Source organism: Mirounga leonina, unplaced genomic scaffold (assembly GCF_011800145.1).
Source record: "Mirounga leonina isolate KUSES-001 unplaced genomic scaffold, KU_Mleo_1.0 Mir_357, whole genome shotgun sequence".
Taxonomy (NCBI): domain Eukaryota; kingdom Metazoa; phylum Chordata; class Mammalia; order Carnivora; family Phocidae; genus Mirounga; species Mirounga leonina.
The window spans coordinates 7,210,120-7,236,445 of NW_023270702.1; the positions used below are offsets into that span (position 1 = coordinate 7,210,120).

Genomic DNA, 26,326 nt, shown 5'->3' on the forward strand with positions numbered 1-26,326 from the left:
CACTCTCTCTCTCAAATAAATAAATAAAACATCTTTAAAAAAAAAAAAATAATAAGTTTGTTTCAAAGTGCTTAAAACAGGGTCTAGGACATAGTAAGCACTATGCAATTATTAAATAAATAGTTTAAAAACAGGTAAAAAAAACCACTCAAATTCTTTTTGCTAATAGCTGGTTTGAGGTTTTTATATCTATCTTTAACTGTCATCTACAGCTTTAAAGGTCCCCAGATATGTATCTCTAGCTCAGATATTGCTCTGGGATGGTGACCCATAAATTATCTACCCCTTCTTTCCCTCTAGATACCTATAAGGCACTTGAAATCACCAAGACCAAGGTCATGATCTTCCCTCTTAAACTCCATCTTCTTCCTAAAATACATTATCTTAGTTCCCTTTCTCACCATATGTCCTCCGATCTGTCTTGGATGTTTCTTACTCTTTGGAGGTCCTCGATAAAAGGAAGTAGAGGAAGGATTGGAAATGAGGAATAAAACAGAGGCAACCGGGACACATCTGCATGGGTGATTCTTAACTTCCCTAGGTAAAGGTACATAGTTTCACTCAAGCCAAAGTCCAACAGTGACTGAGTCCTCAAATAAGCTGTCTGTTTTAACAATGGATGGAAATGAAGGCATTACAGATTTAACCTACAAGAGCTCATAGTAGTGGAAAAAAACATCCAGCCTCTGAACTCCACTCTTTTTTTACACTTAAAAATTTTATTGTCCACTGTGGGTCAACGATTGGGCTGGACAAAAGGGTGAAATGCTGGTGGTGGCATTTTTACACCTTTACATTCTCTGCCTTCACATGGTTCTGTAGGATCTTTTATTTTGAACTTCTAAAGATCCTGTTGAGGTCCAAGTGTGTATGCACCTGGAAAGAAAAAAGGCCATCCTGCAAATTTATCCTCAAAGTGTGCTCTAAGCAGAATGAACCAGAAGGCTTAGAGAACCTGAGCTCTGAGTCCTACAGCCAACCCACACTCATACCCATCAGGTTAGAGAAACCAGGCATTTTGATTTTTTAGACCTCTTATGCTGTATGTTCTTCTGTAAATGATAAAGCAGCAGAACTGAGTAATAATGAAGAGAAGTAAAATAGGATTCATGTTACTTTGACTTTAAACTGAGATGGTTTTGTATTTTATTATTATATCTAAGTTGGTGCTGGCAAATAACAAAAAGAGGATAAAACGTAAGGACCAAAATGAAAAGAAATCACAAAAGACTTAAAAAGATAACATCTGAAGTAAAAATCTCCTATTTTGTCCCCTTTCTAACATTTTTCTAACACTACCATCAACACTTTGTACATGCAATAACTGAAGACTGTAGGGGGCACTGAGGACTGAATTTTTAGTATATCTGTACAACATACTGGTTTATACTGTGGATCCTAGATTTTTAAAGCTGTCACTTCGAAAATAACCCCTTTATTTTTTCTTCTTCTTTTTTTTAATCCTGAGAAATAAGAGAGGCAACAACAAATTCTTGTGGGCTTATAAAAAACTGCTATCAAGTTAATTCCTCATCTCCTACAAATACATTTCGATCCACACAGTGACACAGAGCAAAGACACCTGAAAAGGCACTGGAGTGATGAGATGTGGCTCCTCACTTATTGAGAAAGGCCTAAGGAGGCAGGGTCTCTCACCTTGTTTGGAGTTGACATCTGATGGGAGGTGTGGGGGGTGTGATCCTGGAGAAAAGTGCTCGTCGCTGTACGTGATGAGGGGGGTGAGAGGATGAACCGCGTGCGAGGGCTGCACCACGGGCACCTTATTTGACTGCAAAGTAACCACAAGGTCAATGGTTAATAGCAACACCCAGCTCCTGTCTCCTCTCCCAAAGAGAAAGTCACGCAGTAGCAGTAGCTGGACATCGGCATAACCCAAGAATCATCTCTGTCCTCATTACATCTTCAGAATTTTTCCATGTTAAGTACTCCTCAAGTACATGAATATCCCATCAAGAGACTATCAGTTATTTAATCAGTGTCCTTTGGAGATTTAGGTTGATTACAATTATTTCATAGGACATGAATTTCTGTATGTACATATTTATACTTCTTTTTGGATTATCTCCTCAGGTTATGTTCAACCAGGAGTTACTGGAGCAAAAGTTACAAATGTTTCATAAGCTCTTTTTATTCATTACATATGTCTGGCAATAAAAAGGCACTCAACTCTTCAATGAACAAATGAATGAATAAATATTACCAATAAACAACCCGATAAATATAAATTTGCTGTACTGATATCCCCTTAGTTTACAGAATTTGTAATTCTATAATTGTACATCTTTAAGAACCATGTTACAGCACTTTTTTTTTTTCATGTCTTATAGCTTTGTCAATCAAACATGACCATCCATTATGCTTTAGCATTACTCAGTTCATCTTCAGGTTCTCTAGTTTCTAGAAGTCTTAAATGATAAAAGGGAATTTCTAATCTTGAGTTTAACTGCATAATACGAAATATGGCTTGTAAGAACACTTTAAATCGTTAACATTTTATGTATTTTGACATTTTATATGTCTTATATAAATTTAAAAAACAAATTTTATTATTGAATTTGGAAGTCTAAAATTACCTAACAATAATACTTTTTAAAGGGTCAGGTTATTTTTTGGACTTCATCAATTTGAAATCTGGGTCTCTTTATTTGGTTAAAGTTGAATTTTTTTCTCTCTTCTACCCCCCAAAAGTGGTTGCTAAGCAAATCAAGTAATGTAAACAAGACTCAGGCAGTTTAACCTGATTAGGGAGATTGTTTTTTATAAACTCTATACCCCCTCCCCCAAAAAAGAAAGTAAACTCAACACAATTATAAACATGCAAAATATATATCTGATTTTAAACTCATCTACGAATTACAGCAGTCCCAGGAAGATCTCTATTTACAAACACTACAGTAATAAGTAATTGTGAATTTAAGAGGAATAAAATACAATGAATTTTGAATATTCACTAAGTAGCAGACATGTCTTCCCCATAATTAGTTTGAATTAGTGAGATTTTTACTGTGCTATAAACTAAAATGCTTGTGAAATCTGTTTCTCCAGAAGCAAATATCTTTATTAAAAAAGAAATTGAGGAAGTACTTGACATCTGCACAGTATAAACTGCTTAAAATGTAGGTCCATATCTGAATGGCTGAGGGCCCTGTAACACAATTGTTGTGTATGGTGGTGTGGCACCTACGACATACATGCTAATTTAAATTTGATTTTTTTTTCTTTACAAATTAGATATAAAAAGTATGTTGCTCCAATGGGTAGGACTACCCTCAGGAGAATTAGGAACAATTATCCTAGTAACACTTAATTCTCTTTACAGCTAGTAATATTAATTCTCTACACCCTATCATTACAACCTCTACCCAAAAAAACTTATTAAAAAAAAAAAGGAAGGGGGAAAAAATCACCCATTTTTAGACATTGATATAGTTTCCATACTAGATTTTCCCTGTTTTATAATGATCAACTCCTCTCTAATGGCAGAACTTGCACAGCTCATATAGCCCTGGGCATTTATTAAATAGAGCGCCATTATCAGAGCCCCATGCCTTTTCTCTACATACCTCAGCACAGACATCTATGCATATAAATGTGTAAAAGGTTAAAAAAATGTTTCAATGCTTTTCAAGTGTTAATGATGCAGTTTGCCAAATATACAGAATGAGCTTCTTAAATACAAGGAATTTAGAATGCTAGAGGAGGTGGGGGTGGGTACAGAGATAGGAGGATATTATTACAAACCCTTTTTAAAATGGAAACAAAAATCTCAACACCCAAATGCTAAAATGAATATATTTCAACTCCACTAAACTGCTTTGAGTTTCATTTCAAAAGTCTCACAAGAAGCATAATTGCCAAGCAATCTACAAAGGTACTTTCTTAGAGTGCTTACAAAGAGGAAGCATTGCAGAAACCTTCTAGAAATATATATATATCTATATATATATATATTTTGCATGCCTTTCTTATTTCCAGAGCACCACCTTAAGGAACCTGCATTAGCAGGCAGCATCTTCTTAACGTCTGACCTATCCCTCCAGTCATATAGCTCAGAATCTGGTGCCATGAATTTTTGCTAAATTATGCTATCCTTGCTCTCCTCTTAATTTTACGGTTTTCAACACAGATTTGCTTTCCTGTGGGAAGGAGATAAGAAGCTGAGGATTTTAATTTAAGCTCTGGCCTTGTCTTATATTTTGCAAGATGGATACTGAAAGCAGTACTAGTAGGTGTGTTAAAGCCAACAAGGATTATGTCCATTTTTGTGGCCAAATAATAAAAGCAATATGAAATCTCAATAATATGTGTGAGCACAATTCTGAGGTTTATATTTTGCCTCCTGCCGACCACCTCCACTATGTATATAAATGTAACCAACCCTATGCTACACACACATCACCACCACTGTCACGTGGCCAAGTGGCCACAGCCCTAAAATGTGGGCTTCCTCTGATATCAGGAGCTACTGTCCTTTGATATTATATGCACACAAAAGGCAAGAACTCAGGCACTGCTACTTTGTGTAATTTTTATGACAGACAATATAACCATTCTTAATTCTAGTCCTTTAATCTCCAAACAGCAGTGTGGTATATGTTGTGGTGGGGAGTAGGGGAGGAACAACCAATTGACCACCATGGACAAATATATGGAATTATAGTATAATGCATGATTATACCTGTAGATAAGGGCATATGTGTATATTTATTAAACACCAAAAACGTGCCAAGCACTCTTCCCGCACTGAAGGTCAAACTAGACAAGGTCCCTATTCTCATGCAGCTTCCTTTCTAGGGGCCTGGAAGTGGGACAGGAGTATTGGAGACAAAGAATAAGTATGTAAAACACCAAAAACCAAACCAAAACAAAGAGATGGCATCAAGTACTATGAAGAAAAGGAACTGGGTGACAGGAGAGACAGTGTATCTCTAACTATATGCCTTCATATCCCATTAAAGCTGTAAGAAACCAAAATTTCATTTAGTTTAAGATTCTTATTTTCTAAGACAGGAAGCTGAGAAACAGAGGTCACCAGGAAATGGACGATCAAGCCACGACCACTGTCAGCACTTCTAATAACACAGCCTTTCTCACGACGCAACTCCAGTGATACAGGGTCACTGTGAATAAAACAGGAATGAAAACCTCTGAGGTGGCTCAACACCGTGGAATCAAGTAGTTGAGAAATACCATCTTTTTGGCTCCTACTCTGTGTTGGCTACCGGACACCCAGTATCTCACTTAACAGAACCCAAGTCTCCTGACTCCGTTCTCATGCTTTTCCCCACTACACATCTCCCCGTAAGGGAGAGAGGAAGGGTAAAAATCACGTTGATTCTTTTTCCATTCATACATACAACCAAGTACATTCACAGGTACACTCATAGTAAAGTCTTAGCTTCCAGTGCAGGATCATGAAGTATTCCCAATGTATGTCCCCTGTTTCATTATCCCAGGGTAATAGCACCCACTATTATTCCACCTTTATGCAATACCTGGCAGCCTTAAGACATCCCAAATCCTCCACTGCTGCTCAGAGAGGTTCAGAAACTTACCTAAGCTCACATGGCAGTAAGTGGCTAAGCCAGGCCACAGACCCTGATCTTCCAACTACTTAATCTCAGGCAGGTGAGCAAAGGGAAAAGTTAAGAAAGATGGAAGGAGCAGGCACTCGAAAAGGGATAGAAAATATAAGGGGCGGGGGGGAGATGCTAGAAGACTCACCTACACTCAGCACCCACACACGGCTACTCAGTAGGAAGCCTGCAATCTTTTCCCAAGCTTGAAAAATCATCAGGCCATCCTACCCACATAGCGCAGAATTATCATAGCAACTAACACCAAGTGCTTAGTGTGGGCTAAGCATTTTATAGTGCCTTTGAGGCAGGTACTATTATTATTCTCCTTTTACAGATGAGGAAACTGAGGCATGGAGAAGTCCAGTAACTTTCCCAAAGGCACAGAGCTAGTAAGTGGCAAAGCTAGGTTCAAATACAGAAAGTCTAGTCCTGAAGACCCGATTCGTTACCAGCACGCCATGCAGCCTCCCTGAAGAGCCAAGTTCATAAAATCTTGGACACTGAGTTGACCATGTGGGCCACACCTGACAGTATGTGACATCGATGAAATGACTGTGTGGTCTCTGTCCCAGGCACAGGAATCTCATCAGACAAAGAGGCACCTCAGTAGAAGTGGTTAGAGCTGCAGAGACTCAACTGGCGCCTTTCTCTCCAGGACGGGAAAACATTCCAAGGAAGCTAGCTTGGCTGCCATCCAGGCTGGTCCCTGCAGGTAAGAACCTCTTTGGCATCACAGCCAATAAAACCCACACCTCCTGTGGACACCAAGTGGGTGCCACTTAGGGATCCTGAGAGCCACCCCCGAAGAACCGTTCCCAGAAATGACCCACTCACCACTGGCAGTAACTCAAGCTGTCATGAGTGTTGTCAGCCTCTGAGGATGTGGTTCTGGGCAGGGCTAGAAAGTGGTTCGGCGCCCTCCCGGCTAAGGCCGTGGGCCTGCTGGTAAGTGCAGTAATTGGGGGAGAGACCTGCTGGTCTAGTAGCGAGTCCCCATCCTGCACATCTCCAGATTTCAACTAAACCCGCAGTGCAGGATCTGGCTGGGCATAAAGGCCCTGAGTTCCCTTTCAACTGGCTGTGCATTTTATCAATAATCCTCCCAGTAATAACCAAATCCAGGAAATATTAACACTCCACCAACTTACTGAGATGAGGAATTTCATCTAGCCTCAATTTTTATGGTGCCATTTTACTTTTTATCCAACTCTTAGGAAATTTGGTACTCATGAAATAGAAGCCGTGTAATTTTATATTGTGTCTTCCCCTCCTCTTCTGAGAATCTGAGCTTCTCAAGCCTTCCCACAGAGAGGAGATTTAATTTACTCTGGAAAGATATGATTCTTGTACCAACTAGACCTCAAAAGTAACATTTTGTACTGGAAATCTCCTAAGATCCCCCAAGGCTAAATACCTGATTCTGGTCTGATGCGGCCTTCAAATCTAAGGCCGCTACTGGCTATGATGTAGCAGCTTTTTAAGATAACAGTTAGAGCCTAGGGTCTGAAGACTTCCTGAGCAGGAACTGATCGATTCTAAGGTTTGCAGGACAAATATTCTGAGTCTAAGTCTGGCGGCAAAGGGATGGTCTCCATTGGACACCCAGAATGTCTTCCTAAGAGCGGAAGGAACGTGTCATTGGGAAAGGAATTAATATGGATTAGACACCCAGTAAGTGCTAGTCATTATGGCCATGCCTTTATATTCTCTGGCACTCATCCACATACGTGGGCAGTATCACTTCTACATTTATGGATGAGAAGGCGGAGTTCTTTCGGACAGAGAGCTAAGTAATAATTAGCTGAGAGAGGACTTGTGCTGGCATGAGCTTGACACCCAAGTCCCTGCTCTTCCTGTCCCACACTGCTCGCTCCTCAGCTCCTCTCCCCACCTCTGCCCCAAACTGCTCTGCCAGGTGGGGGTGGCCTACCATGGGTTCCACTGCCATCAAGCATCTGGACAGGAACCACTGTCCACCTGGAGAACCCTGATGTCACCAGCAGGTCTGTACCCACTGTTTTTTAGTTCTCTTTTCAGTGATGATTTCCACACATTACATCACACCATCCTGAAATCACCCCTAAGTTACGTGTTATAATTTCTGTTTTATCAAGAAGAAAACCGAGCTTCTGAGAGGGTAAGTAATCTGTACAAGATCACAGAAGATGTGAAGTAGCAGAGAAAGGACTGGAACCCAAGGTGGTGACTCTTGAGTCCACAGCTTATATCCCAAGGACCCAAAAGCGGACAGTCCTGCCATCCTCTGGTTTCCAAGTGGAAGGGATGAGTACTCATATAGTTTAATATCCAAGTACATGGGCAGTGGAGGCACAGAGTTCAGATCCCAAACAATTCATATCCACTTAGTTGCTATGCTTAGGTAATTCACTTAATTCTACAGAATCTCGGTTTCCTCATATGTAAAATGGGTGGAAATAATACCTCACACAATTAAGGTGAGGATTAACTGAACAATGCAAATAAAACATCAGATCCTGGAATATTATATATGTTCAATAAATACTTGTGGAATGGATAAAGGAAAGAAGAAAGGAAAAAAAGGCCCAATAAATGAATTACTCTGGCTCCCAAAAGTTCAAACTGCTCATCTCTACAACACAGTAAACTTTAGAGTTTAGACCTTGCTGTGGCAGACATGTACACACAGGTTTTCTATGTGCTTGCTTTGTTTCCCCTTCTAGAGTATGATTTAATAGGCAATACAATCTCAGTTCATTCATTTGAAAAATCTCTTACAGCAGCAGTTCTCAAATTTTTTGCTTTCAGGGCACTTAACACTTTTTTTTAAAAATATTTTATTTATTTATTTGAAAGAGAGACAGCAAGCGCGAAAGACGGAACACAAGCAGGGGGAGTGGGAGAGGGAGAAGCAGACTCCCAGCTGAGCAGGGAGCCCGATGTGGGGCTCGATCCCAGGACCGTGGGATCATGACCCAAGCCGAAGGCAGACACTTAACAAATGAGCCACCCAGGCGCCCTGAAGATCCCACTGAGTTGTTGTTTGTGTGGGTTTAACAATACTTATCACGTTAGAAATTAAAATGAGAAATTTAAAAATATTTATGAATTCATTTAAAAACAACAAACCTATGTTTGTTGCAATGTTAACATAAAAAGCATTCTTATGAAAAGAGACCATTTTCTAAACAAAAAAATAAGGGTGGCATTGTTTTACATTTTTTTGCAAATCTCTTTAGCATCTGGTTTAACAGAAGACAACTGGATTCTCTTATCTGCTTTTGCATTCAAATACCATTTTGTTATGTTATTTTGGTTGAAGTACATGAAGAAAATCCAACCTCACACAGATGTGTTGTTGAAAGGGGAGGATTATTTTAGTAATTTTTTTTCAGATTATTGTGGAACTTCTTTGATACTATACCAAAACTTGACAAGTGGTAATTTCCTAAAGGCTAGTTGCAATGTTAGGGCTCCTGGCTGGCTTAGTTGGTGGAAAGGGGACTCTTGATCTTGGGGTTATAAGTTTGAGCCCCACGTTGGATGTAGAGATTACTAAAAAATAAAATCTTAAAAGAGGCTAGTTGCAATGTAGAGTCAAAAACCGTATCAGTATACTTTTCCTACTCCTACATTAAAATCCACTGATCTATCTTGAATTTTGAATTTAACCATGCATGATTTTGTAACATCATGCATTGGTTACTTGGAAAATACTGGTTTAACTGAGTTGACATATTTCGTCACATAATATAAAAATCACATTCATTACTATCATCACTGATCTCATTAGAAAAGCTTTAAGGATTTGGGAAGCTCTCTGGCCCATCCATAGTAGTGGATACAAGTTTTCTAAAATTCCAATTCTTGCTCAAAAGCTCAAATTCCATCACTGGCAACAGTCAATTATTTTCACTAAAGAGAGACTCACCTTGCTCATCTGCCTGCCAAATACCAAAGTCGGAAGAACCATAGTTTGTCAGGTATGTGGTCAAGGGTCAAGATTTAATAAAATTAGTAATTTTTACTGCTTCATCAGGATATTCTAAGGTGACACTGTCATTTTTTTTCCCCATGGGAGGGTGTTGTGGTACAGAATCCAATGATTACAAGTACTAGTTGTACCCACCATTGCTTCTGCACCTTCACTGCAAACTTCAACACAGTGGAAAAGACAAATAATGTGTTAGTGTCATCGTGAGAAGAGTTTTGACCTTATGTGTCAAACTATCTCAGGGAGTCCCAAGGGCCTACAGACTACACTTTGAGAACTGCCGCTTATAGTAAAGAATACTCCAGAAATAGTCGTTGATTATAGACAATGGAGGCTAATAAATTGAAGAGTATTATTTCAATTAAGTTGAATTCAGAGAGAAATTGATTTATGGGCTATAAATATGGAATGTTTTTGTGATATACCAAGCTCCTATTTGCTAGTACTCTAAATGTACCAAATCAAGAGAAATTTGAAAAGCAAACAAAAATAATGTATGCCACATCCTTTTAAATTATATTTAGAAAATTTTAAACTCCTTTGACTCCCTTAATTGTGTCAGTGTAAAACCCCAGACTTGTGCTCTTTCATCAATTTTGAATTATTTTCTTCAAAGGGATTCTAGATATACAGTAGCTGGGAATATGGATTTGTACCCTTTGGTGCTAAGAAGCCTTCAAGTCCCTCCAGTTACACTCACTGTCTGCACTGTACTTACAGCCCCTAGGACCTGGCTCTACGTATTTGTCACACTGTACTGCTACAGTTACTGTTTGTGCATCTGTTTTCTCTCACTAGAGGTCATACTTTGGTAACCTATCCCCAGCGTCTAGTGCAGGTCCCAGCAAAGCAGAGACAGTCAATACCTATTTCCTATAACTGATTGTCTGAATGAGGCATTTCAACACTAAGAAGTCAACTCCTTTCAAGAAAGAATTCATACCCTTACATTTTAAACAGGGATTGATCCTTGCATTTTCTATTGCTTCATAAAAAATTATCACAAAGTTATCAGCAGCATGACATAGCACAATTTATTATCTCATAGTTTCCATGGGGCAGGGTTCCAGCATGGTGTGACTGGGTTCTCTGCTCAGGCTATCACGGTTCAGGCTGGGCTGAACTCCTGTCTGCAGATTTGCAAGCTCACTTTTGTATTTAGTAGACTTCAGTTCCTTGTGGTTGTCCCCATTTCCTTGCAAGTTGTCAGGTGGGGACCACTCACCTTCCCTGACAAGTACCCCCTCCATCTTCAAGCCAGTAATGATGCATCAAAAAAAATTTTTTTTTCAAGATTTTATTTATTTATCTATTTGACAGAGAGAGAGACAGAGAGAGCGCGCGCACAAGCAGGGGGAGCGGGAGAGGGAGACGCAGGCTTCCCGCGGAGCAGGGAGCCCCATGCGGGGCTCGATCCCAGGACCCTAGGATCAGGTCTTAGCTGAAGGCAGTAGCTTAACCAACTGAGCCACCCAGGTGCCCCAAATGCTTTTATTTTGAATCTGACTTCCTCTTCTATGCAGTGGAGAAATCTTTCTGCTTTTTAAGAGCTCACGTGACCATGTCAGGCCTACCTCATCATCTTTCTTTGCTCAAGTGACCAGTGGAAGTGAGAGAGGCTGGAGGGGCAGCTAGGATAAGCTCAGGGTGCTGCCAAAGCTGTATGATCCGTTAAGACAAAGATAACCCATTTAACCTCATTTTTCCTCTTGTTTACAAAACATTATCACCAATTAATTTTCAGCAGATAAAAATGAAGTGCCTTTACAAACATTATCTGGTGTTATAGTTATTTTGATGACACTGTAAAGTTCTGAGGTTCAGTTAGTTTTGTGTCTTCCTTTCTTTCCCTCCCTCCCTCCCTTTTTTAATCCAGGAGCCACAATGTCAAGAGTATGTTACTCACACATATCAGAATTGATAGGTGTTGCAGTTCAGCAGGGAAGGGACAAGAGTTAGGATTAGCACATCCTCCCTTTTCTTCCTCCTAATAGCAGGGACATGAGGGAGAACTATGTGCAAGGGAAGTTCTACATTAACTACAGGGTCATGGCTTAAGAAATGGAAAAGGTCAATCACTAAACAGAGTTGAGGGTGTAAATAAATTTATTTCGAAGAAATTTTAAAAAGAGATTTGGTTTTCTCTCCAACATCAACAGGTCAGATTTTAGCCAATCATTTACCTTTTAAGTAAACTTTTAGAAAAATCCTTTTTATATTTAAATGCAACTCTTCTATAAGGTTATATAGCTTTATTGTAACTTAATTATCTCACCCTTAGGGTGACTAAAGAGTCATATAATTGTCTTACCATTTATTAATCATTAATAATGCACTAAATGCTATATGAAACAAACATGGCAGAAGTGAAATAATCAAGGAAAGATCATTAAAAAGAGAGAAAGTATAGGTTGCAACAGCTAAAACCTGGATGCTTGAGTGAAGGGACAAGAGAAGGGACATTCACTGAGTATTCACTATATTCTAGAAACTATGAGAGATGCTTTTATTTTTATTTTGAGCGGTGCTCAAATTTATTTCCTCATTTTCAAATGAGGACACACACCGAGGCTCAGACAGGCTAAGTTTTGCCCCAGGTCACACAGGCTAGTCTGTGATGTTTGAATGTGGATCAAATACAGAGTTGTTTTATCCCAAAGAGCTGAACTTTTCACTGTGAATGGCTAAAAAGAATGGCAACAAAAGGGAATAATTCATTCTGGGGGCCAAAAGAGGACCTACAATTTTCAGTAACCGGAGCCTCTACATAGAGGGACTGGGGTTGAGGCTGGAAGCTGTGAGACGATCAGAGTAAAAGGGAAAATGACTTCTAATTACATAAAGTTGCCACACCCTATTATTTGATTGGTATCATACCTTTACAACATCCCTAATCCCCTGACTGCGTGCATTTATTTTTTGTGTTAAAGACTGTCCTTTGGGGCGCCTGGGTGGCTCAGTTGGTTAAGTGACTGCCTTCGGCTCAGGTCATGATCCTGGAGTCCCTGGATCGAGTCCCGCATCGGGCTCCCTGCTCGGCGGGGAGTCTGCTTTGCCCTCTGACCCTATCCCCTCTCATGTGTTCTCTCTCATTCTCTCTCTCTCAAATAAATAAATAAAATCTTTAAAAAAAAAAAAAAAGACTGTCCTTTGTCCATGTGAAGATGGTCCTTTGAAAATGAAGAGAAAGAACTGGAGTCATTCAAGATTAACAAAGAACAAAACAAACAGGTTTGAGATTTACTGTGCTAGTGGTGAAATATGACAAATAAGGCCATACAGTGGTGAATTCAGAAGTCAAATAAAGGCCTAAGTGAAAGAAAGGATCACTAGGAGGCAGGATGAGGAGGAGGATGAGCCTGCCTGGACTACTCGCTGTGCAAGTGTAGGTGCTATGGGGTACATGTGTGTATGTAAATTTTTTTAAAGATTCATTTATTTTATTTGAGAGCGAGAGAGAGAAAATACGAGTGTGGAGGAGGGGCGGAGAGTCTCAAGCAGATTGTGTGCTTAGCAGGGAGCCTGACTCAGGGCTCGATCTCCCATCACGACCCCAGCCGAAACCAAGAGTCAGAGGCTTAACTGACAGTGCCACCCAGGGTACCCCATGTATGTAAAATTTTACAGTGGAAGGACATGGGGTAGGGCAAGATTCCAATGGTTCATAACATTTTCTGGATCACAGACACTGATCTGATGAAAGCTGTGTATAGATGTTTTTATACACAAATACAATCACACATCAGTGGATTATGGCAGGAGGCCGCAGTATGCATAGGGGAGTAGAAAGCCTATGGACTCTAGACTTTGCTGCTATTTTCCAAGAGAGAAGAGCTTTAGCAATCACTGCATAATATTATTATTAATAAGCTGGAGTTTAATCAGCTTGTCCAAGGTAGTATTTGTGTAGGTCACTGGGAAATAATGGAATATAAACAAGTCAGTGAAGCTGGGTGAGAAGTCAGCAGCAAGAGCCTTCTCTGTCTAGCCACAAGGAGCTCAGAGCAGAGGCGGCAGGCTACATCTCCCTCCGTAACCCAGTGACAAGGCTGTGTGATGACAATGGGCAACAGAAAAGGACAGAATGAGGTCTCTCCAGGAGCTCCAGAACAAGAGAGGGAATGCATTGCTTTGGAGTGAGTGAATTCCCAGACATTCTCCTCTGAACCTTATCCGCCATTATTCCTGAAAAGATTCAGTCAAGTTTTCTGGTGCTGGTCTGGGCACATGTTGGTTAAAAAGGCTCTCTCAATCCGCTGCCCAGGGATGGCATACTTGAAGGGAAGGCAAGTCTTCCCACGGCCACCACAGCAGCACCTATTACCCAGTTTCAGAGGGCTGGGAGATCTCCCCGGGGCACTCAGGATGTTCAATGGGGCAGGAAGGATGTCTGTGGCCCAAGAAACTGGATGAATGGAGCTCTCCCTTGGGATGAGGGGTGACTGGAGCCTGCATGGGGTCAAGATCAGGGAAGTCCCACAGCTACCAAGAGGGGCAGTGTAGATGAGCTATTCATGTGTTCAGGCTACAAATGCATGGCGCACAATCTACGGCAGCAAAGGCAACAGCCTTAAACCTAATAATTTCACGTTGGAAAGGCACCTTTCACACTTAAGTAACTATGCAAAGAATCTGCCTTATTTTAAATAAGGCTGACTTTTAAGATCAGGTGTGAAGCATTTACAAAACAGCAATAAGAAGGCTTCTGTGCCAATTTTGCCCCAGCAAGCTATCTCTGCTTTTAATAAATGCCTTAAGTGTAAAAAGATCCTCTGTTAAAACTGGGTGTTTTAGGGGCTCCTGGGTGGCTCAGTCGGTTGAGAGCCCAACTCTTGGTTTCGGCTCAGGTCATGATCTCAGGGTCATAGTACTGAGCCCTGCATGGGTCTCTGCACTGGGCATGGAGCCTGCTTGGGATTCTCTCCCTCCCCCCGCCCCGACCCAACCCCTGACGCCCCGCTCTCACTCTAAAAAAAACAAACAAACAACAACAACAACAAAAGCAAAAACAAGAAAAATTGGGTGTTTTAAAAAGTGAAAGGAGTAACATTTATGTCTGTGGGGATCCTCATTTTTCTACAGATTTTACTTAAGAGTCTTCCAGAGATGAAAAGAAAAATACAATAAATAAATAATTTTGCATTCAGCTACTAACACTAAAACTCTAATTGAGCTGAAGTTTATTAGGAAATTCAAGTCATTTTCTATGAATGTATAAATGTGGTATTTGCTCTGTAATATAAGCACTAAAGCTATCCTATAGAGAGCTGTGCTATCCAATACGGTAGCCATTAGTCACTAGCTTTTGAGCCCTTGAAATGTGGCCGTAAGGGCTGTACATGTGAAATACACACTGAATTTCAAACAATGTGAAAGGAAGAATGTAAAAAATCTTAGTATCTCTTTTTTAATACTGACTACAGGTTGAAATAACATTTTGGCTATATTGCATTAAATAAAGTCATTACTAAAATTAATTTTACCTCTTTCTCTTTACTTTTTTCACGTGGCTACTAGAAAATTTAAAATTATACGTATCACTTGCATTTGTGATTCACGTTATATTTGTCAGGTAGGTCTGCTTTACCTAAGATTGCCCCTTCCCTACTATACTCCAATTTGACTTGAACAACAACAAAAAAGTAGGCATGGTGACAGAGAAAAGTTCCTTTTGGAAAAGGAAACTTAGAGATAAGGGAACTGGAAATCCGAGAAGTTTAGTGGAGGCGCTGGTAAACATTCGACCTCGATAGCCCCATACTCAGGACCAAGCAAAGCTTAAAACCAAGTATTCACATGGTAGGAGCACAAAACCCTAACATTTCATATAACGGCACAAAATAAATAACTAGATGATATCTATCTTTCATAGGTTAGAGTGAGCCTTCTGAATAAATGGTTTTACTGCATAGCAGTTATATATAACTTCTTCAGCTTGTCAGTCAGCTCAGATTACTTTCAAAAACACCTAATACACATTCACAGATTCATTACAAGTTAATGATCAACTCATTCCTTGATAGGTACCCATCTTTTCCATGTCATGTCAGAATATACTGCCTGAAAAAAAACCCCACAGCTTATCTTGAGTGAAAATGATGCCGTAGACATCACTATTCGTAGGATATACTTGTATGAGTCAAGGAAAAAGAACCTTTTGTTTTGGATTTAAAAATAAAATCCTGAAATGAGTTGAGGCAGAATGGAGGCAGAAAACTTAAATGACAAATACAGTCGATTACACAAGTTAGGTTTTATGTAACTTTGCACATTCTGATTCATCTTAAAGCCCCCAAGTAAGTCAAACTAGAATAGAAAACTTTCCTTGAAAACATTTGCTTCAATGGTATAAAAGAGAGGAAGCAAAATGTAAAGACCTTTTAAAAGACTCTTAATTCTACTTATATATTATGAAAGAGAAGCATTCTATGGCAACAGGGAAATCATAGCAGCAAAGATGGTAATAGCTATTCTCTGCTGGTGAAAAAGGATACTTCTGCAAACATAAAATCAAAGATAAACTCTATTTTGTACCATTTATTGTGAATAGGAAATTTCCTCCTTGAATTTTTTTTTTTGCCTCTTTTTGCGGGGGGCGGGGAGGACATGGTGATGAACTCAAGGCAAATACTGAAATCCCCAACTATAAATCCTTCCTAAGAGCAACCTAGGTTGCCTTTAATTTACAGTAAGTATGTTGGAGCTGGCTTGTACTAGCTCTCTAGAGCAAACTGCTACATTTTCAGGAATTCTGAGAGCCTGTTAATATGTTGGTGGCTAGGGATTGGCCATGGTGGGATTATTTACACCGTGGAAATTGGCAAATGTGAAAAGTCAGTGTCACTTCCCCTGAAGCTGGTTGTTAAACATGTAACAGCACACTACTAGCAAACACTGAAACCCTTCCTAATTTCCTAGTTGTAAAACGAACTTTTCTTCCTTTATTCCTCTTTGACAAGCAACAGGAACATAATTTTGATCTTTGCCTGAAACCATGCCAGAATAAGAAATTTCAAAGATCATCATTTGACATGATCTAGGATGACCTGATCCATGCTCCCAGGTCCTGCTAACACTGGGGGAACGTGTGGCCAACATGTGGTCATTAATTACTCTGCTTGGTTCCTTATGACTGGGCCTCAACAACACAAGGTCTGAGTCACTAGATCGAAGGAGCTCCACTGCACAGAAATGAGAAGAGACTTGCAGAAGATTCACGGGCATTTCCCCCCCTCTTCTCAAGGAAATAATGTATTCAAAAAAGTGCAAAAATGCTAATATAATTATTTTTTATAGTTCTGTATAACAAATTAATCTTATGCAGAAAAGGAAACAATTGAAACTATGCCATATATGCATCAAAGAATGCAGCTTTCGACATGAGGGTGGTATATCAGAGTGCAATTATCCAGGCCATCCACACAGAATCAGGCATGGGACTAAATATTAAAAAAGGAGATAAGAGGCTGTCGTCCTTGCAGCACATACATTCAGGATATGTAACATAAATTCTTGCAGGGATATCTGAAAATAATTATGAATTTTAGGGAGAATTATAAAAGAAGCAAAAATAATTTAAGGGCTAATTAAAGAACATCTTTTAAGACACTCAACTTTTTGCTTTAACAATGCTTTTGCCCAGGTTTTGATACCAACGTTATCAGTAGGGGCCAGTTCTCAGGCAAAAATAATAGCATATTGAATCTGAAGTCAAAAGACCTAGATACTTATTATTCCTGGTCCTACCTGCTATTTGCTGTGTGAACTTAGGCAAATCACTTACCCCTCCTGTGTTTCAGATTCCTTATTAAATGAGGCTAATATTTTCCCTGGCTAAGTCTGTGTAAGGATCAGATGAGATCATGCATAGAACAACACTTTGCAAATAGTAAAACACCACGTAAACACTGTATAAATTCCACTTTGGAAAAACAAAGTCATTACGCTCATTTCCTACATTGAGAAAGTTATTACCTGAATCAACATGTATGAGTTTGGTGAACACCAAATAAAGCTAACTTTCAAATTTGCTGACACAGTAATGGCCTCAAAGCATCCTCTCAATCACTGTTTCACTACTGATTTGTAGCCTCTACTTGTAGTCCTCCTAGGATAATGTCTTCACCTAAGAATGTTTTTTTCTATGGTGCAAATATGTTGCAATATGGCCCATTTAAATGCATGGAGGATATATTTTTTTAAAGATTTTATTTATTAGAGAGAGAGGACACGCAGTGGGGAGGGGCAAAGGATAAGACAGAGAGAGAGAGAGAGAGAGAGAGAGGGAGGGAGAAGCGGACTCCCTGCTGAGCAGGAAGCCGAATAGGGCCTGATCCCAGGACCCAGAGGTCATGACCTCAGCCGAAGGCAGCCGCTTAACCACCTGAGCCACCCAGGCACCCCATGGAGGGTATTTTAATTCACGTCTTTAATATGTATGGCCTGCTCCATCTGAATACCAATATTTTAATGATGTTTGAGTGAAGATAGATGAAGGAATGATTGGCTGGGTAAGACAATACAGAAAATGGAAATATATATACTGGGGAGCCAAGAAACACCACAGATGATCCACAAACACAGGAGGTAGGGAGAAAGGTAAATGCAAGGGAGAGGAGTGGGTAGGCTAGAACTTCGGGTATAACAACTTGAATGTGACCTTGAGGGTTGGATTCCTGCCATCAACAAATGATCAACATGTGGGCCTGAATATATTCAATGCCCTTCCCAGCAAGGATGACCCTGTGATCCCAAAGGTTCTAAAGCTTTGAATTCCAATAGTGTAAAATCCTGTACTTAATGATTTTTTTCTAGTAGCAGCTATGGATAAAGTTAGGAAGGCAAAAAACAAAACAGAACAGAACAGAAAAACAAATGTGTACAATTAGAGATGACTTATTTACCTGAACATTTAAAAATTGCTTTAAAGATGGAAGACGGTCACACTGCTGATGGGGCACAGCCTCAACGGCCGTGTGTACTGGTGTTGTCAAGGAACACCAGTAAAACTTACAGAACAGAGATACAACAGAAAGCAGGAGCATTTTGGTTGTCATTAAACCTTTCTCCCAGTGCGAGGACCTGTAAGGTTGTGCTAATCATGATCTCAGGACAGAACCTCCAGATGAGATGATGGGTCATCCCGCCAAAATTCCATTAAGGGCTTCTCCCTTTCTGCAGCAAAGCCTGGATCTGCTGGGTATTCCTGCACCCCAAATCTACCTCGAATCTCCAACACTAAATTAACCTTCAGAGACAAACCCAACTGGACAAGTCTGTGATCAGGGAGGGGGCACTCCCCCGCCAGAAGGGCGGGGAGACAGAGTCACCTAGAGTTAACTGAGCATGGACAAGAAGGTCTGCCCAACGTCTCCATCGACAAAGTGAGCTAATCCTTAGTACTTGTAGGCTCTACAAATTCTTTTTTTCACTTTCTTTTTTCTATATATTTTTATTTATTTGTTTGAGAGAGAGAATGAGAGAGAGAGAGCATGAGAGGGGGGAGGGTCAGAGGGAGAAGCAGACTCCCTGCCGAGCAGGGAGCCCGATGTGGGACTCGATCCCAGGACTCCAGGATCATGACCTGAGCCAAAGGCAGTTGCTTAACCAACTGAGCCACCCAGGCGTCCCTACAAATTCTTTTTTTTAAAGATTTTATTTGCAAGTAAGAGAGCGAGATCACAGAGGGAGTGGGAGAGGGAGAAGCAGGCTCCCCACTGAGCAGGGAGCCCGATGCAGGGCTCAATCCCAGCACCCTGGGATCATGACCTGAGCCGAAGGCAGACGCTTAACTGACTGAGCCACGCAGGCGCCACTGGCTCTATGAATTGTATGATTACAGAGCTATGGTCCTACATAACAGCAAATGTGGAAGAAGGTCAACTTTATTTCAGGAGTATCACTTCCAGGTCTCCTTGGAGTACATTACTCCAAAGAGGACACGGCTTTGGCAGTTTGGTCCAGCCATGAATAAGCCACTCCAAGGAAAGCTGACGTCTTGGGAAAAGTCAGAGTTGAACTATAATAAAACAACCAAACTTACATTAGTTTACAAAGTGTTTTCATGTTCCTTATCTCATTTGGACCTCATCACCCCCTGTAAGGAAAGTATTGTCAACATCCCCATGTTTCAGGTGAGGACACGAAAGCTCCAGAAAGTCCAACATCACACAGGAAGTAGTAACGGCTGGGCTCAGTCCTGCTTCCTTTTACCAAACCTTGATGTGGCCCATTTTCTCACTATCCAGTGGCCAACAGCCGCTCTTAGGCTGGCCTGAAAAATGACCTGGAGCAGCCAACAGGGTCTCAGAGGCAGGCATGAGAAATGTCAAACTAGAAATGCACAGCCAAACAAGAAACCACCGCAGAACATTCCCTTCCTCTTAAAATGCTATCATCATCTGTGTTCATGTCTTTGAAATCATCTTAACATGCTAATGAATAGTATAATCAATAAATTATTCAACGAGCCTCATGATTCCCAAGCAAAGGTGATGAAGGGAATGTCAAGAAGGAATGTAAAGCTATCATTCTGTTTAGAGAATTCCTATCCATAGAACAAAGAATCATCATTTTGAGAAATCTATGTGCTATTTTTTACTTTCCCTTTAATTTTCCAGTTTATGTCAATAACAGTCATTTCCATTTTTCTCCAACCCTATTTAAGCCCATTTTAATGTCTAAATGTGCAGATAACATAAATCATTGTAAATAACACATTTTCTTTTGTTTAACAAAACCTGGAATTTTCCTCCTCCGCTTATTATTAATTCAGTTGCGTTTTTTCTAAGTATGTTTTGTTTAACTGCTACTTCTCTTTAAAATTTTTAACTAGGTAAAACTTAGGGCTTTAAAAATATTTAAAAGAAATAGGAAAATAGCTTTTCAGCTCTTCAAAAAGTTAAAGAGAATTATCATATGACCTAGCAATTCCACTCCCGAGTATTACACCCAAGAGAACTGAAAGCATGTGTTCACATAAATACTTGCACACAAATATTCACAGCAGCATTATTCATAATAGCCCAAAACTGAAAACAACCCAAATGCCTATCAACTGATGAATGGGTAAATAAACTGTGGTATATCCCTACAATGGAACATTATCCAGCCACAAAAAGGAATGAACTTCTGATACGTGCTACAACATGGATGAACCTTAAAAGCTATGCTAATTAAAATAAACCAGACAAACAAGATCACATATTGTAGGATTCCATCTGTATGAAATGTCCAGAATAGGCAAATCCATAAAGACAGAAAGTAGATGAGTGGTTGTAAGAACCTGATGGGAGAGTGAAATTTGGGACTAACTGCTAATAGGTAAAGGGTTTCTTTGGGGAGTGACAGAAAAGTTCTGGAATTAGGGGTGACAGTTTCACAGCTTAGTGAATACACTAAAAACCACCGAACTATACAGTTTAAATGTTGAATTTTGTGTTATCTGAATTATGCCTTAATTTTTAAAAACAAACTAAAGGCACAAAAACTGATTTACACTGAATGGGAGCTAATTTTACTTCATATGTAAGGCAAATTGAAGTGAAATTCTATTGTGTATGTCTTTTGTATCTTTGAACCTAGTAATTGAAACTGCAGCCATGGCAGGGGAATCTCAGGCCAAACTTGGGATTATATACAACCAAAGCACAGCCCAAAGCAAAAGCATGACATACTGTGTGTATTTAGGGACACGGATGATACCCACATCACCACATTAAGACCTAACTAGCAGCTAGCCTCCCGCCTTGCCACATAGACGCAGTTCCTGTGCCTATCTCACAGTGACGGCACCAAGGCTGTTATTAGCCCTTCTCTGTCCTTCCAGGAGTGCTCTCCAGAGTTGTTCCACAAAAAGCATAGGTCTGACTCTTTGTAGGCACTGCCAGCGAACAGACAGTTGTGAACAGGAGATGTGCCTTTTCAGGTATTCTCCAACCTGCAGGAGAATGATTAGGGTATGTGCAAACCTTCTGGGAACTGGCCCTGTCTGTCAGCTTGCTCTCGGCTGCCAGGTGGACAGATGGGCAGGTGCCATGGGAGCTGAAGGGAACATACCTTGCAGACTCTGAAGCAAGGCATGCACAGAAAGGTTCAAGGGCATTCTGCTGGCCCAGTTACCAAGCCAGGTTTTTAGTCACCAATAACCTGAAAACTATACCTTTTAAACTTGGAGTGCTACTGTGCTTTATATTTTTTCCTACATTTAAAAATGCAACAATTTTTAAAACTCAGAAGTACGTGAAGAATCTACTTCAGTGTGATATCTACTCCTTAAGAGAACAACAAGGGTTGGAATAAAAAGCTTTAAAGGCTACTCTCAGAATTTTAAACATTGTTTTTACTCCAAATATCTCCATTTTCCCAACAGGTTTCAAAATTAACTTCAATAATGTTTTAAAAGATGATTTTTACTGTTATGAATGAAATTTTTAAGCCTCCTATTTCATTTCTCTATAGAAGGTCTGGCCAAATTCTTATGACAGAGCAGTGAAAACGATCCCATCTCTTGCAAAGTCTCTATCAGGGTTTCAATAGCCTCCTATCATAGGACATATGCAAAATGACTTCTGGGCTTGCGACGAAATATTCATTTTATCTCATACAAGAGGGGGAAAATTGCCACTTCAAAGTGATCGAGTGCAAAGCAGTTTATTAAAGTGGAATTTGAGAGCTGGAAGGAGCCTGAGGGCCCATGAGTCTGACGACCCTCAGGGTCCGATGAGGGAAGCAACTTCCAGAGAAGTTAGGTAGCTGGTCATTTGCAGCCAGACTCCAGGTCTTCCCTCGGATCCAAGGCTCCCCCTAGGACACAGTGCTACTACCAGATTCACCAAAAGTGCTCAAAAGTGAGCCCAAATCTGGCTCGGGGAGATCAAACAATCCAATCAATTCAGTTCTCTTCATTAAATTTGCAGGTGAGCACCTCCCTTACCGGTGCAGGGCCAGGCAAGGAAGCATGGCAATGGGGACAAAGATAAGTAAAACCTCATCACTGTTCTCGAGGAACTTAGTATCTGACTCAAGGAGGTAAGGCACACATGCAAGTAACTAGAACATGGAATGTTCAAAGTAAAACTACACCAGATGGGAGAGGACCAAGCCCAGCAGCAGGTATTAGGATGGGGGGATGGCAGTGACAGAGGGAATGGTCACAAATGTGAGTGCCGCAGAGGCGGCAGAGGACAATGAGCTGACGGGGGTGACAGACTGGGTGTGGTGGTGAAGGGAAGGGCCAGGAGAAAAACACTTAAAAGACTTCCAAACTACAGCAGCCTCAGAGAACATGAGGTTGCCTTTGTGGACCAGAGTGGGAAAGGGAGGTGGATGAGGAATGAGAACAGGCCAGGTTTCCAGCATTCGCTGAAAACAAACCGCCACGGTAATAATGGCACACATTCATGTACTGACCAGGGTTATTTTTGTTGTTGTTGTTTCATGCAACACAATTAACAATGACCTGCATGAGGCTACTGGGCTATAAAGTGGCAGAGCCCATGCCAGATTCCAAGGCCTGACTTCCTCAGGTCCCCAGCCATCCTAGACTCCATAATGCTACCTCTTATCATGGGTAAGTTTTAAAGATCAGTTGCATATAGAGAAATTATTTTTCCAAAGCCCAGTCATATTGGTAAAAAGTATATCAGAAAATGTGACATCACATGATCATCAAAAAACAACCAACGACGAAAGTCAGTTTATACATATTTCTATTCTTTCGATTTTTGTGAATGCTGAGAGGAAACGCACGTAGGTGAGGAAGTAGACTGGCTGAGAAATGGGTAATGGCAAAGGGACAAGTAGAAATCAGACAGCAGGCCACCAGAGACTGTGTCACCCAGAGCTCACCAGTGGGTTGGTAACTTGAGTCCTACTGGAAAACATGGGAAAAAAAACCCTAACCCCACAATTCTCATGCCTCTTAAGATAAAAGGCCTATTGGGACTGGTGGGACAGGCTGACTGGGTCTTTCAACAGCCTCCTCTTTGCCCTTCACCATTTTTATTCTACATGAATGTACAGACTCAGGCCTGGAAAAAGGATTGAGGTCAGTGACCTCTGCAGGTAAACACGATGGCGTTTACAGGCATAGAAAAGGAAAAACGTTTTTTGAAAAGATCACACAGGTGTAGCAGTCTCAGTTTTGGGAAAAATGAAATTTCATATAATGTCTACAAACAGAAAAGAATGTAAATATATGCACTGAAATGTTAACCACAACATTAACTTGAGACTGGAGGTGATTTTTGTCTCTTGTGCTTTTCCGTATATTCCAAAATTTTTACCAAGAATATTATGCACTAGCCTTATAATCAAAGAAAAATTTTATTCTATAAAAAAGGGAAATTTTAGTGCTACTTGAGCTTTCTAGTATAAAGGAGATTGTATACTATGAATTTTATTTCAGGTAGCCACTGAAGTCAGCCTCACACATAAATTTTTAGATTTTTTACACCATTTCCCCCTATGTTACTATCAAGTAAATGATTCTCTCTCTCTCTCTCTCACACACACACACACACACACTTTGATGACCGTTTATTAGGTCCACTGAAGCAGAGCATCTGGGCGTCATGCCCCCCCCCCCCATGGAGGGCAACACCCCTTCCCCAAGCCCGAGCCCACTCTGCTACCTCAGTGTCATTTCTCCCATTACTGAGAAAAGAACAAGACACAGAAAACCTAGTACAGGCATATATCTCATGGGGACAATTACCACACGAAAGTCTTACAACAGGAGCCAGGATATCCTTAGAAAACACCACTCTGATGACCCATCGCCAGACACCCACAGCACAAAGCTGGCTAGAAAGGGGCAGGTCCTCTGGGCAGAGATAGCCATGAAGTGAAACTCTTCTTCAGTTGAATTCAAGAGACAGATGGACGTATCAGCGAGACCCAACCATATCTTCAATCATTCTGGAAAGTATACAGCTGCAAAGGACCTCAACCTTGATATGTGGCTTTATAACAGGGTGCTTCAACTTTGAGGTTTCCTCTCCAAATGGCTCAGATTTTCCACATCAACCTTCAGGTGCTTTGCAAGAGATGACAGTTTTGTAACAAGCCATAACATTGTACTGGTAATTAAAAGGTCTCAGTTTATCATCATCTTATCTGTGATCAGTTTGCCATAGCACCTCTTTCTTACTTTCGGCTTCTTCTAGGTTTGACTCACTCATAGTATACCCCTTCTCCTTGCAACCTGACCTGGTTAAGAGATGCAGCACTGATGTTTTACTGGACTTGGTTTTTTCCTATCCAAATTAAAGCAATGACAAGCATAAAAATTGGTATTTTCCTTCTGAATGTGTACAATCAATCATATTAAAACATGGGAGATACCCAATGGCCTTGGAACTGGGGACACTTCCAGCAAAATACAAGCAGCCACATGGTCAGGAGAAACTTAGGTCAAGTGCTGGAAAGGTGTCCCACTTCATCCTACCAGATCATTTCCAGAAGGTTAACAGGATCACTCATGAAACCCATACAAATCACTACCTTCTCAATTTTCTTATTTATAAGGTACACTTGCATGAGGTTAGGATTAACAGTTAAATATTAGGTTTAAAAATAAACAGAAAACAAGTAAACAAGCCCTTCCTGTTGAGCGGCACTCATGCCCCTATTAACCCTCTTAATTACATTAAAAGGATCTGGAGTAAAGATCTTACTAATAATTAGAGCTGACTTATGTGTGTCTTTCATTCTCTATCTGCAACCAGGAATACAGGATTGGAACCAGACCAAGCATCGAATTCAATAGGTCCCTCCTGTCCCCAGTTTAGGAGGCAAACTTTGATCTGTATAAACTTATATTTCTACCGAGGGATGTTCTGATAACAAAGGAGCTTGGCAGACAAAGGGAAATTTGTTAAGTCTTTTAGAAGCTACTTATCTGCCGTGAACATGCAATCTTTTGGCATAGTTGAGTTAGCACCTGTGTGGAAGAACTAATTAAATTAGAAGAAAGAAAAATCCATTTCCTGTAAGGCCATCCACTATTCCTCCTTAGTGTTTTATTTAGCCTGAACACTTCCTCAAATTGTTGCAGTGATTAACATGAAAACTAAATGCTGTCGACTTGCTGGAGGCTGTCATCTAGACCAGTCTCCAAAACTGAAGAGGGCACAAGTTGTCTTCCAGGAGTGTCCGATGATTAGGCATGAACTCTGGAGCCAGAATGCCTAGGTTGCCTGGGTTTGAATGTTATTCCTACTACTTACCAGCTGGATGACTTTGGCAAGTTCACTCCACCTCCATGTGCCCCAGATTCCTCTTTTGAAAAATGGGGAAGAACAGGAGCACCCTTGAAGGACTATGTGAGGAGTATAGGTGTCAATATCAGCAAGCCACTCAGAAGAGTGCTTGGCACATTGTAAGTACTATGTGAGTGTTAAACAAAAACAAATGTATGTGACATGCTTAGAATGGTGGCCGATACACATTAGGTATCACTACTCTTGTCTAATGTAAATCTTGGTCTAGAAAACAGAGCCCAAACATTTAGGGTCCTGAATACGAAGACATTCCCTGATGTTTTACTGGACCTGGTTTTTTCCTATCCAAATTAAAGCAATGACAAGCATAAAAATTGTATGCACACAGATTTTTAAAAATCCAGACAAGTTAGTTTCCCTCATCAAGTCCCAAGCTCTTGGGATGGTGGCGGCGGGGGGGGGGGGGGGGGGGTGTCAGGTGCAGCAGGTCCACAGAAATATCCATCTGCCCAGCCCCATAATTAAAAAGA

The 26,326-nt window shown here is 40.5% G+C and overlaps 1 protein-coding gene across 3 annotated transcripts in view; it reads right to left on the bottom strand.

The window, feature by feature from the left end:
* LEF1 (lymphoid enhancer binding factor 1) overlaps positions 1 to 26,326 on the bottom strand; it is a 120,701-nt gene that overhangs the window by 34,397 nt on the left and 59,978 nt on the right. For all 3 annotated transcript variants that reach the window (XM_035030253.1, XM_035030255.1, XM_035030254.1), the window contains exon 4: positions 1,657 to 1,789. In XM_035030253.1, coding sequence (XP_034886144.1) covers positions 1,657 to 1,789 — 133 coding nt within the window. The remainder of the gene's footprint in view (positions 1 to 1,656; positions 1,790 to 26,326) is intronic.